Source organism: Polypterus senegalus, chromosome 10, assembly GCF_016835505.1.
Source record: "Polypterus senegalus isolate Bchr_013 chromosome 10, ASM1683550v1, whole genome shotgun sequence".
Taxonomy (NCBI): Eukaryota; Metazoa; Chordata; class Cladistia; order Polypteriformes; family Polypteridae; genus Polypterus; species Polypterus senegalus.
The window spans coordinates 6101743-6115000 of NC_053163.1; the positions used below are offsets into that span (position 1 = coordinate 6101743).

Below are 13258 nucleotides of genomic sequence, written 5' to 3' on the forward strand. Positions count from 1 at the left end.
GTCCGGTCTTCTGTAAGACTACGGGTTTATTGGGGGTATGGGCACCCGACTGAATATTTTGTTCTGCCGTTAAGACCTGGCCGGTCAGCTTGAAGCTTTTGCTGGTCGGGTAGATTTAGTTGTACTTGTAAATTGTCTGAGTGGGAAACCGGGTGCTGCAGGGGGTGCAATAATAATAATAATAATAATTATAATAATACTACTAATAATAATTATTTACATTTATATAGTGAGTGGGGTGCTACTTCAATCGCCACTGATGTGCAGCACCCACATGGATGACGTGACAGCAGCCATTTTAACGCTCGCCACACCTGAGCTGTTAGGTGGTGAAGGGGTGAGAGAGAGAGAGAGAGAGAGAGACAATCAGAGACAAGGGGGTCCAAATGACAAGGTCATGGTGGGCAGTTTTACAAAGGATGCCCGAGCTCTTTATCACCACAGAGAGTCAGGACAGCCCAGTGTGCCCATCACACAGACCACAGGGTAAGCACCGCCCCCCGCTGGTCTCACCAACACCCCTTGCCAGCTTTTCCTAGCTGGTCTGCCATCCAAGTCCTTAGCTTCACAGGGGGTGAGCTCTTCTGAAGAGCAGGCGCTATGGCTGCTGCCCACATCCTCCACCAGACCCTGCATCTTGTACAGGCCTGTAGCCCCCTAGTGAGGTGCTGTACTGGGGGGTTTCACTGGCCAGCTTCACCCTGTAGTGACGTCTTCAACGGGAGGGGTTGATGCTGAACTAGAACTTCAGTCGTTGCTGTGACCCTCATTAACCAGCAGTGGGCAGTGCTGGCCTGGGTTTGTCGAGGAGGTCATCCACTCCTGGGTGGTCTCGCCAGGGGGTCAGATTGTCAGGCTATGCTGGAGCCCTAATAAAATGGCATAAATGGACTGTAGAATGAAGCATGAGGAGGTGTGGCACCAAAGGTGCTATATAACAAAAGACCAAAAAGAGGGGAGCCATCATAACGTAATAACATAAAGTCACGTGTATTAGTGACACTCTGGTGGGCCTTCACGGGTGGTCGGTGTAAAAGGACCTTTGTTTTTTGCTTTGCTTCTAAGACCCATCCCAGCCAGAGCCTGTGTGTTTTTAGATTATTTTTATAAACTTTTTAGAATATTTTTTTACTAACAATTACAAAAATATGTAATAAAATACATGAATATAGAAAAAAGTGCTTATTTACAGGATAAATAATTTACAAAAGGTGCGAAAGAGCCCACTGTCCATGTGTGACGCTCGGGTGGTCAGTCGATGAAAGTTAAAAGGTAGGACACCACAGTCATCAGAGTAGGGACCAGCACCAGAATGGCCACCCACAGCACGATGGCCAGCAGGCTGAACTTGCGGGCCTTGAGTGCACACTGCTCGGCCAGTTCAGGGTCCGACGTCCGCTTCTCCTGAGCCTGAAATAAAAGGCAGAGGACAAGATGAGTGACCAATGGCCCAGACATCCATGTGCAATGAGCGGCACACTCCTAATCCCCCCAGCCGTTTAGACCTCTTGATCTGCACTTGACCAGAGGTGGTGGCAGATTGGAGTGACCCAGCTGACCGCTTCATCCACCCACTAAACCGACTGGACACTGCAGTACAGGCCAGAACGGCGAAAGACTGACCTTGACCGAGTTGATGAGGGCCATGATGCCCAAACAGGAAAGGCCGCAGATGATGCTGGCGATGGACAGCTTGCGGTAGTCATTGTGGCACCTTGACACGGACGGAGTGGCCTCGTCCCCGTTCAGGGGTGTCGTCTCTTTGCTGTCCCGATGTCCGTCCACGTTTGGATGTGCCATTGAAAGCGTAGGCAGGGAGGAGTACTGGGAGAGAAGGAGAAGCAGACTTTTACAAACATGCCTTTTGGTAAAGAGTGCCTTTCTATTGTGGAGACCACCAAGAGGAGCTTATAGGAGCAGCGCTATATTACAAGTGCAGGTTCAAGAGACCCCCAGGAGATGGGATTGAACTGGCAGCCCTCTGACTTTAACTGCTAAGCCATGCAGATAGATAGATAATGAAAGGCACTATATGATGGATAGACAGATAGATAGATTGACGTGAAAGGCACTATATGATTGATAAACAGATGTGAAAGGCACTATATGATTGATAGATAGATAATGAAAGGCACTATATAATAGATAGATTGATGTGAAAGGCACTATATGATTGATAGATTATCGATAGATAGATAATGAAAGGCACAATATGATAGACAGATGTGAAAGGCACTATATGATTGATAAACAGATGTGAAAGGCACTATATGATTGATAGATAGATAATGAAAAGCACTATATGATTGATAGATTGATCGATAGATAGATAGATAATGAAAGGCACTATATGATAGATTGATGTGAAAGGCACTATATGATTGATAGATAATGAAAAGCACTATATGATAGACAGATGTGAAAGGCACTATATGATTGATTGATGTGAAAGGCACTATATGATTGATAGATAAATAATGAAAGGCACTATATGATCGATAGACAGATGTGAAAGGCACTATATGATTGATAGATAAATAATGAAAGGCACTATATGATCGATAGACAGATGTGAAGGCACTAAATCACGGGTGTCAAACTCCAGGCCTGGTGGGCCGCAGTGGCTGCAGGTTTTTTTTCTAACCCTTTTCCTAATCAGTGTCCAGTTTCCGCTGCTAATTCCCTTCTGTTCCCTCTGTTCTAATAGCCCTGCTTAATTAAAGGATTAAGTCTTAAGTATTAAATGACAGCCAAACAGAAATGAGACCTGAAACGTGTCAACAGATGAGCAGCTAAATTGGGGCTTCAAACTCCAACCAGTTCCTTAATGAGAAGCTGATTCTTGCTGTTAATGAAACCCGTTATTCAATTCCATGGCTTGTTGCTGCTCTCTTTTTTGCCACAGCAGACATTTTCCAAAACTGTTGATATTCTATTTTTTTCTAAGAACTCCTAAAATATTTTCGTAACCCGAGTGATCAACCTTACTGAGACCTTCATCTTTATTTTCAGATTGTGTTTGATGGGTACAAGTGAGCTGCTCATGTCCTGCTTGTTTTATGTCTCATTGCTGTGCGGCTGCTATTTAAGGAAAAACAACTAAGAGGCCGGAGTGAAGCCAATTAAAGCGGAGGATAAAGAAGTGAATCAGCATCAAAAACTGGTCACTAATTAAGAAGATGGTTAGAATGAAAACCTGCAGCCACTGCGACCCTCCAGGACCAGAGTTTGACACCCCTGCACTAAATGATTGATAGTTGTGAAAGGCACTATATGTTTGACAGATAGAGTAGCGTAGTTGGCAGGATTACATAGCTAGACAGACAGGATTTGGTCACCAGGGGGGAATTGGACTTGTTACAAAGCTCTTTAAATAAATACATAAATAGCTAAATAAGTAGGTAAATAAATAAACACACACACACACACACTTTGGTCTGGACCACAGATAGACTTGTGGGATGAAATCCTGAGAGCGCTGACTAACAGACTGGCTCACTGTGAAAGGCGTTATATCAGCTAGCCTGAAAAGATCAAACCCATCAGTGAGGGCCACTGAGAAAGGCGCTATATAAAACAGACTGAAGGCTAAGGTTTGGGGGAATGGACTGTTATTATATTTTTCAAGGTGTGCCCTGTGAAAGGCGCTATATAGACATAAACAGAGTGATGAAACGCAGCATACAGTATGGACTGCTGTGTAAAGTGTGATGAGGAGCGAATTATCGAACAGACTGATAAGACTCAAGTAATGGACTGCCATTAGATTTCTTAATGGTGAGCACTTTGAAAGGCACTATATAGAATAGGATGAGGATCAGGGTGAATGGTGCTACAATATAATAGACTCAGGGTGGGCAATGTCAGTCCTGGAGGGCCGCAGTGGCTGCAGGTTTGTTGTTTCAACTCAGTTACTTAATGAGAAGTCAATTACTGCTGATGAAGAAGCACCTACTGCTCAAGTGACATTCTGATGGTCCATTTTAGTGGTCCCGCTGGTTAAGGTTCCCCTCCCTTAATTGCTTATTTCAGTCTTAAACTGCTGCATTCAGTGTTTTAATGGCTCCATATTAGCAATAAAATGTGAATGACAAAGCAGCCAGCGGTTCTCCATCTAACTTTTTTTTCCATTTCCATCTCTCTTTGTGCTCCTCGTGCAATAAAAACGATCCGTTTTAGGCTTCAAATCATTTGAATGACAGCCTTGGAGAGGAACAAATCTACGATATAAGAACCTAACATGGCAGACTAACAAGCCATACATTTAAATAAGGTCTGAGATTGGCAGGGATTGGTTCCTAATGAAGCAGATCAACGGTCCGCTGTGTGAGGTGTGATGATGAGCAGTGGGAAAGGCGCTATATAAAAGAGACTGATAAGTGATGAATGAGTATAAGATCTTTGAATGTGTGACCTGTGAAAGGCACTATAACAGGACAAACACACTGTGGCATGAAGCATGATGGACGACAGTGTGAAAGGCGCTATATAAAATAAACAAATAAGGCTGAACCAATGAACTTTCAGAAGATTTGTATTGGCGAGGACTGTGAAAGACACCATCTACCGTAAAACAGGACAAATGGACTGTCGTGTGACAGGAACGGACAAGTGGCCTGAAGTGCGATGTCTTTTTTTTGGTGGACAGTGAGCTCTGCGAAAGGCACTATATTCATTGACTGGACAAGAGCGGTAGCTGCTGCTGCTTCATTGCAATAAGATTTGTGGGTTCACTTTCTGGGTCCCCCCCTGCATGGAGAGAGCACTTTGAGTAGTGAGAAAGGCGCTATATAAAGGTAAAGAAGGATTATTATTAAATGGACAGAGGTGTGCTTTTTGATGATGGTCACTTTGAAGACCCCTGGTGGGTGACCTGTGCTGTGTGAAAGGTGCTATATAAAGAGGACATGATTAGTAAGACTGCTGCAGTTCAGGACTTGTAAGGGGGGGGGGTTACCGTGAAAGGCGCTATATAAAATGGGTGTCCAGTAGTAAACGTGAGGCACCATAGGTACCAAATGCCGGACTGATACGACAGGACGATTGGATAAATTATCTGCCGAGTGGCTCGTGATGTGATTGCAGTGAAAGGCGCTATATGACATGCAGACTGATTGATGAGATTAGCTAAATGGTCTAGGCCGTGAATTGTGATGGTGATTGATGTGAAAGGCGCTATATAAACTATAAAGTGATAGACAAGTCTGGCTAAATGGTCGCTCAAGTGACCTGAGATGATGCTTACTATGAAAGGCACTATATGAAATGCAGTATGTTTAGCCAATCACAGCAGCCCGTCGTACTCCATGACGTGTGGTGGTGAATGCTGTGAAAGGCACTATATAACCAAAAAATTGACTGAGGGGACAGACACAGGATAAAGAAAAGTGAAAAAGCCATGATGAGCCTGGGGCTGATGTGACAAGTTGGATCTGAGGGGCCGACATCGAGGAGGATGGACAGAGAAGGTCTGGCGCTCAGACAACAGGACTTAGACCCACCTGAGCCAGCAGGTCCTCAGTGAGGTGACTGGAGGAAACACGAGGACAGGGTGACTCAGACGGAACACCCCCACCACCCACCACTGCCCCCACCCCAACTCGAGATGCTGTAGCTTAACTCTCTTCGCTCCCCTGAGCTGGAAAGCCCCTGACCAGCAGGCCTCAACAGGTCTGGCAAGCTCCCAGCATGCCACTGTGGGAGGCCCCTCCCTTCCGGATTCCTGCAGGCCATTGTCATGTCGCAGGCTGTCAGAGCTGAAGCAGAGCGGCTGGCGGTCCGGGTCCCGGGCTCTGACTACTCAACTTGACCACACTTAGTGGCTGTAATGGTTTGGTTGCTCAGTTCATTGCAGTGACCCTTCATGAATCCTTGATGTGAAGACAACATTATAGGCTGGCCAGTACTGACCCTAATGCCCTCCTGACCTCGGCCCACCCCACAGAACACAGAAAGTTCCTTAACTCAAAGCTGCCCTCGGGCAGGAGATTCTGCTGAATTCCCAGAAAATAAAAAGCAAGGAATGAGGCTGGCCAATCCAGGAAAGGCGTGTCACAGCTGGGGAATCCCAATCCAGTAACACCTGAAGGGAGACAATCTGAGCCTGGGTGCAAACCAGCTTCCAGCTGACTAAGGAACAGCCACTTTAGAGTTCTCAGGTAGTGAAAATGAGAATGGCCAAAGAGGAGGACATCTGACCACATCTGATAGTGGACCACAGTGAGGGAACATCTAACGAGATTTCAGAGTGAGGATCTCATCGGTCCACAAAGGGGAGGAACTGGCCTGTTTTGAGGGGACATTGTGCCAGACCACTAACTGAGGTGAGTTGGCAGTACGTGCGGTAGCCTATATCTGACCACGTCTTGGCAGGTGGACAGACCCAAACAAACCTCACTGAGATGTTACCTGCTTGGACCTCACCAGGCATTACTGAGAACCTCCTGCCACGGTTTCTGACCTGACCAGACCCTACACCCATGTCCAATCAAAAGCGCCTAATACAATGAGACCCCCTTTGGAGGGACTGACTATTTCACCCAGCATCCCCAGATTTGTTCTCTTTACACTGCCACAGTTTACCTGTAGACTAAAGCACAGCAGACAGATTTGTCCATCTTCTCCATCTAACACTTTTTTCAGACCACCGATTAAGAAGGACTGGTCAGTTTTTCCCCCACGACTGTAAATTGAGAACACGTTTAGAAACCGAAATGGTCAAATTCGGCGCCCCCATTGAGGTCCAGTCCCAGAGAGTTCTGCCCGGCCGTCTCTTTGCCGTTTAACCGAACTGCCCCAAAGGAAACACGAAAGGCGGCGTTACAGACCCTGTCTGCAGTGGCGTAGGGAGTGAAGCGGCGGACACGTGGCTACTCACCAGCTGCCCCAGATATCCGTTTAAATCCTCCGGGACGAGGCTGACTGCGGCTGCCTCATCATCCGTCTTTACGTGTCGGCGGCTTCTGACGACTTTTTTCTTGTAACGTCCCGCCCCTTCTCCTTCACCCCGCCCCGTTTCTCTCTCCCACTCGCTCGCTCGCTCACTTTTCGTCTTTTTTCGGATTGTCTCGTTGATGTTTAGTGACGCCCCTCCTCCTCCTCCTCCTCCTCCTCCCCCTCCTCCTCCTGTCTTATCTCATATCCGTAAATTTGCACTTGACGGTCATCGGGAAGTTTAGCCTCCTCTCTGGTAGACTTTCTCTGCTTGTCACCCTGCGGCCACCAAGTTTAAGTGTCACAATTGCGCTAATAAAGTCCACTCCGCGCAGCCCCGTCCGAGTTGTCCGTCCGTCCGTCCGTCCGTGTTCCGTTATTGCGCACCAAGCTGCATTCAAGGCAGGAGATATGAAACACATCATCTATTAATAATACTGTAACTGGACAATCGATCCAGCACTTCCTTTAAGCTCCATTAGCAGAATAACTGGACACCGTAATTCCCGAGAGTGGACCAACCGGCCATTAGTTTCTGAACACTGACAGACCGGACTTTCAGCGCCGCTAGCCCGGGAGTGGGCATCGCTCATCGTTCATTGGACACTTTTGTTTTCTTTCTTTTGCGCAATGGACGATTGACGCAGCTTTGGCTTGTATTGTCCAACCGCAGAACCGAACTTACAGAGCGCCGCTTTAATCCTCACCTCCAAGTCTGGACATTGTAAGCAAACTGGACATTCAGTCCACCCTTTCATGTGTGTGACTGGGTGTTTTGAGAAAAACGGATATTGGGGACAATATTTATTATTATTATGTATTTATATAGCGCCTTTCCCCGGCTCATAGCGACTCGTGTTTAACGGACACTGAATTTGAATGTTCACTTAATTTTTTTTTTAACCCCCTTTTTTAAGTTCAGTTGCAGGGACCCTGAGCCGGACTTTGTTTCATTTCCGAGACTGGACACCCACTCACAAGTCATTTTTCCTTTTAGACTAAAGGGGGCTTACATAATGTACACATAATGGCCTTCAGGTAACTATTATCTGACGCTCGGCTTATTTACCCAGTATAGGGGGTCTCCTCTCAAACCACATGACTCGAGTAATCAGCGTCGCGTCATTGTCACGTCATTTTCTAACCCCCTTAATCCAATTCAGGGTTGATTGGGGGTGGGCTGGAGCCTATCACAGGAGGCACAAAGCGGGAACAAGTCCTGGACAGGACGTCAGGGCCACTGCAGGGCGAGCATAAGCCCACCAAACCCACCAGCCTGGGGATACCAATTCGCCTAACCTGCATATCTTTGGACTGTGGGAGGAATGGTGCGCAGCCACGGGGCGAACATACAGACTCGAGGGACACGAGCCTAAGTCTCCTTACTGAGGGGGCAGCAGGGCAACAAGTGCGCCACCCTGCAGGAATAACCCGTGTGGCTTTTGCTTTCAACTTTAGGGACTGGGCAGCAGATAAAATGGACCAAAATCCTTTTAAGCATATTAAGCAATTCGGGACAATTTTCCGGTTATCTTCCTGCATGGACTACCAATGTAAACAGGACACTTGGAATATGTGCAGGTCTGGAACTGGAACACAACATTGGACAGTCCGGTTGGGTGTGCGGGGGTGAGGGGGTGGTAACCTTTTCACTGTAGATTGTTATTTATTGTGATTTTTGAGACGTGACAGTTGCAGGAAGGTGCTTCTTGCTTGGATTTCCATTAACCTTATTCGTAACCCGAATATCCGGCACACAGCGGCAGTTCGGTTTGTTTGCACTCCACTTGAACGGGGTTCTTTTTTTAACGGGGGTTTCTTCAACTAAATTGCTTTAAATTTCAGTTTGAGACTGCAGAAAATGGCCAAGCTGCACATTCGGCACCTTATTTTGTCGGTGCTGTGACTCGACAGTGGACATTCAGAGCTGCCATTGAGCAGAGGCGTAGTTAGGGTTTTCAGCGCCCGGGGACAAAGGAAGATTTCACCCCTCCTCCTGTTTGCCAAAATGCAATGGGGAAGGGAAAGAAATTTTTAAAAAATGTGTTTAAAATAATAGTATTTTAAGAAAAAAAGTCATATTTTTTATTTTAAATTTTTAAATATTTTAATTTTTAAAGCACGTTTATGCGTATATTTTCAAGGTTTCGCTAAAGTTCTAAAATTAAAACGAAGTAAAATAATTAAGACAACAATGGTAGTCCGAAAATATACATATATATTATTCAAATATAACATTGCAAAAACTTAAACATTACATTGGATATAATAATATAATAACCATAAAATGTTAGTATAAAGTAAACAAAAAATAGTTTGATATATAATGCTTTAAATGTAATTATTAACTTCAAAGAGAAATTTATGCTGCTGCAAATTTATCGATGAGTTCATCAAAATGTCTGCTGTCGGTCACCTCCCGCTCCACACTCCGCAAAGCCAAGGCTGACAGTCTTTACTGTGATGATCTCAGGTAGGACAAGATAAGTTTTAATTTACTGAAAGATCTTTCACAACTGGCGATGGAGGTTCCAACAGTCAGTAAAATCTGAAGACCAACTCTCAGATTTGGAAATCCATCTCCCCCATACTGTACAATAAAGCGAAATCAGAAAGAGACAAAAAAACAGGAAAAGGATCTCCTCATACTGATGGGGTGACGGACTGAGTATGTGAACGTTTTTTATTTATATTTTAGTGCATTTAAGAATGGAAAACATTTCATTGTAAAATTTCGTAACATCAATTTGGCGCCCCCTGGATGCTTTGCCCGGGGACAGGTGTACCCCCTTACACCCCCATATCTTTTAAACCCAGGAAGCTGGTGCCGACCTCAGCAAGCATCGGGCACAAGTCAGTAACAATTACCTGGACGGGACGCCAGCCAGAGTCGACACCTGAACACACACACAGGGCTCACCCACCTCACCTGCGACATTCAGTGCGACAATCTCGGCCATTTAGCGCAGCTTCCGTTTTTTTTTAAGCAGCGACACTGCAGGCGCAAACCGAAAGTTGGCCGTTCAGTTCTGCTCCTCGAACACGTTATCGGGGTGCGGCTTTTGTCGTCTGTCCAGCCACCGAAAGAAACGTAGGCCATCTGAGTGAGTGAACGGTGGGCGCAGCGGTGGGACCGAATGTGGTGCCCTGGCCGGAGTCTGAATGTTCTCTCCTTCTGTATGTTGAAAGCGCCGTTCGCGGACTTAATCGGGATTATTAGCATTAATGACAATAATATTATTGATGACAATAATAATCAGGATTTTAGATCCCCCCACCAACTACGAGTGTGTGTGTGTGTGTGTGTGAGTGTGTGTGAGTGTGTGAGTGAGTGACAGCCGAATCCACACCCCTCCAGTGGCCCCACCTGACGTGTTACATATTTGGCACCCCGATGGCTCCCCGGTGTTTTCGTTTCGGTTCTGTCACCGGACTCTACAGAGCAAACCTTGCCGACTGAGATCTTATATAGCGCCTTTGACTACAGGACGTGGGCTCACGCTGACGTCACAGCGGTCGGGGTTTCGTCGCGTTGCCCACCGCACTTTCTGTCAGGTGACAGCCGTCGGAATCTGAGCGGTGTGACACGCCGGGCCCACTGCGGTGCTGCTCTTGTGACAGCCTTCGGGATGACTTTGGTGTGACGTTAACCGCAGTGCTTAAAACAAAGGGAAGCATTTCTTACAAACACCACACGGGGTGGCTGGTGGGATACCAGAGGCTTTAGCCCCCTGATCCTTCTATCCCGGATCAATAGCGGCAATTCCATCATATATAATAGAGCCGCCCCTCATCTGTGGTGAACGGTTTAGGATGAGTCGCCTACGAAATCTCAAAGAGGACCCCCAACTCCTGTTTCTATTAGAAGCTTCAAAGTGGACCCCCCACTTTTGAAAAGCACAGAGATGGGGCTAACTGAGAAGCCGCTATCTGTAAATTCACACGGCGGCCCCTGTTAACGGGTACATCCCGTATATGTATAACATTTACCTAATTATTACAAACTGCACAGATCCCTAAACCCACTTGCCGGTGGAAGGAAGTTAAAAGGACCAGACGATCAGGTGGCAGGGATGCCATCCTGCAGGAGGATAGAAGCGAAGCGGCCCACCTTTCAGGTCTGAAATGCTCACCGATGGGTACACTTCGTAAAGAACGAGCGCTGTAGGGTCGATTCGGTTACACTAAACCGGGAACCTCGCATCCTCCTCCGCTGACCCAGTTAAGTTTCGGCTGGCACAGGGATGAGCCCCGTTACTGTCATTGTCATTATCATTATCACTGTCACGGCCAGCGCGCTCATCTTTACTTACTGCGTTCCCTCCTCACCAGGCGGCGGCCGATCTCCGATTCCGCTCGTCCTCGGTCGCTCCGCGATGTCTCCACAAGTCCTGGGAACTTCTGGGGGCCGCCCGCCGAGTTGCGGCTTATTCATCCCCGCCGCCTTATCCTCCCCTCCCCTCCCACCTCCTTATCGCCCTGCTTGGAGCCGCCTCAAGGAGAAAGAGGGCACGGCGCTTTTTTTTTTCCTTCTCTCGGTCCGGCCTGTCCCAAGCCGGAGGGCACGGGGCGGGCGCGCGCGCTCGTAGGCACGCACACACGCGTTGTAGACGCGGGCACGCCTCCCAACGGCTTTACGCCTTTGCAAAATGAAAAAACAAAAAAGAAAAAAACGAGCGTCGTGCCGCACCTTCCGCTCTCGCATTCCTCAGCGATGAGGCGCGGGTGCTGACATCATCACCCAAAAAGTTGACGGACGGACACACAGAAGGGAGCACCTAAGGGTCGCACGACAAAAATAAAATGCTAGTGGGCGTTTGTCCGTAAAGCTGCATGTTTTTTTTTCTTTTATAGTCGTCACCTAAGCAGAGTCATTCATACACATGCGATATGGAGAGGAGGCTGCAAGGCGCTATAATGAAATTTAAAGGCGGTTTGCTGACTGATAATCCGCCATAAAGGCGCTCAACCCAGAATCCAGAAGAATTTATAACTCGGAAGAGATGCGCCACCTAACGGCCGCACTGTGGTTACAGCAGCCGGATTTGCGAGGTTTGCTAAGCAGGAGGAACGAAACACACACGTCATGTGACAAAACGGATGACTAATAACGTCACCTAATATTCAAAAGCTTTCTAGAGAATAAATAAAATCAGTGAGGAAGACCGTAACCAAGAGAGAGGAGCACAACAAACTCCTGAAAGGTGGCAAAGTGAGTTAGAATTACCACGGGCGCGCGTGCGCATTAGGGGGCCACCTTTCAGAACTCAGATGCTCACTGATAGGGACACTTCATAAAGAACGACCACTGCAAGGCCGATTTGGGCACACTAAACTGGGAACAGTGCACCTTTCAATGCGTCCGCAGATACAGGGGCAATAGCGAGAAAAACGCTCATACAGTGTGCCCACCTTTCAGAACCGGAACGCTCAACCAATGGGTACACTTTGTAAAGAGAGCGCACTGCTGGGTCGATCCAGTTACACTAAACTGGGCCCGTCGTGTCCTCCTCTGTACACACGCGGGGGGTGACAGCGCGACAAAAACTGACCAACAACGAAAGGCCAACTATTAAAATACAAAAGTAATAAAGATCAGGATAAGCGGCTTTGCGGCGGCACGGTGGCGCAGTGGTTTGTGCTGCTGCCTCGCAGTTAGGAGACCCGGGTTCGCTTCCCTGCGTGGAGTTTGCAGATTCTAAATTGTCCCGTGTGTGCACAGACGTGCCCGGGGATTGTTTCTTGTCTTGTGACCTTTGTTGGCATGGGACCCTGTAAGTTAGGAGATAGCGGGTTGGATAATGGATGGATGGATAAGCGCTTTGAAAATGGACAGAAAAAGAAAAACGTCAAAGACAAACATCAGGAATGACAGAAGAAATCCTAACAGAGAAAGGAGTCCATCGAGATGGGTGTAAGCGCAGCCCCCACTATCGATAACGCAGGTCTGGTAAAGCCCCACCTTTGAGTCAGAGGAGCCTCCGCGGGTGATGGTGGGGGTGTTCAGTCGCGGTGGTCTGTCCCAGCAAGCAGTGGATGCCAGCCTATCAACAACAAACCCACAGAGACCCAGTTTAGGAAACCTGAAGAATCTGCACGACTCTCCCAATTCGCAGTCTTTACGAATACCATTTCAGCAAAAGCGACCCACCAGCAGCAGCAGACGACGAGTTGGTTTTGAATTTTAGACAAAAACGCTTAAAAAAGTAAAACACGGATAAGAAAACAAATCGAGCTCATCTGTACAACGTAAACCGAAAACGTTATAAAACAGTACCTGACCTACAAATACGTCACACAGCCATGAGACCACCGAGCATAAAAA

General features: G+C 47.2%; 1 protein-coding gene across 1 annotated transcript; it reads right to left on the reverse strand.

The window, feature by feature from the left end:
• Positions 1-966: 966 nt before the first annotated feature.
• Positions 967-7031, reverse strand: LOC120536617 (transmembrane protein 265-like). The gene is made up of 3 exons (XM_039765029.1): positions 6878-7031; positions 1624-1824; positions 967-1410 (listed from the first exon to the last, which is right to left on the reverse strand). Exons 2-3 carry the CDS (start codon positions 1798-1800, stop codon positions 1252-1254), a joined length of 336 nt encoding a protein of 111 aa, XP_039620963.1. The 5' UTR covers positions 1801-1824; positions 6878-7031; the 3' UTR covers positions 967-1251.
• Positions 7032-13258: the final 6227 nt, after the last annotated feature.

Excerpts from the sequence above, each read along its gene's own strand:
- LOC120536617 (XM_039765029.1), bottom strand. The coding sequence starts at position 1,800 with ATGGCACATCCAAACGTGGACGGACATCGGGACAGCAAAGAGACGACA. Across the intron at positions 1,411-1,623 it reads CCCTCATCAACTCGGTCAAG|GCTCAGGAGAAGCGGACGTC; the intron begins GTCAGTCTTTCG and ends CTTTTATTTCAG.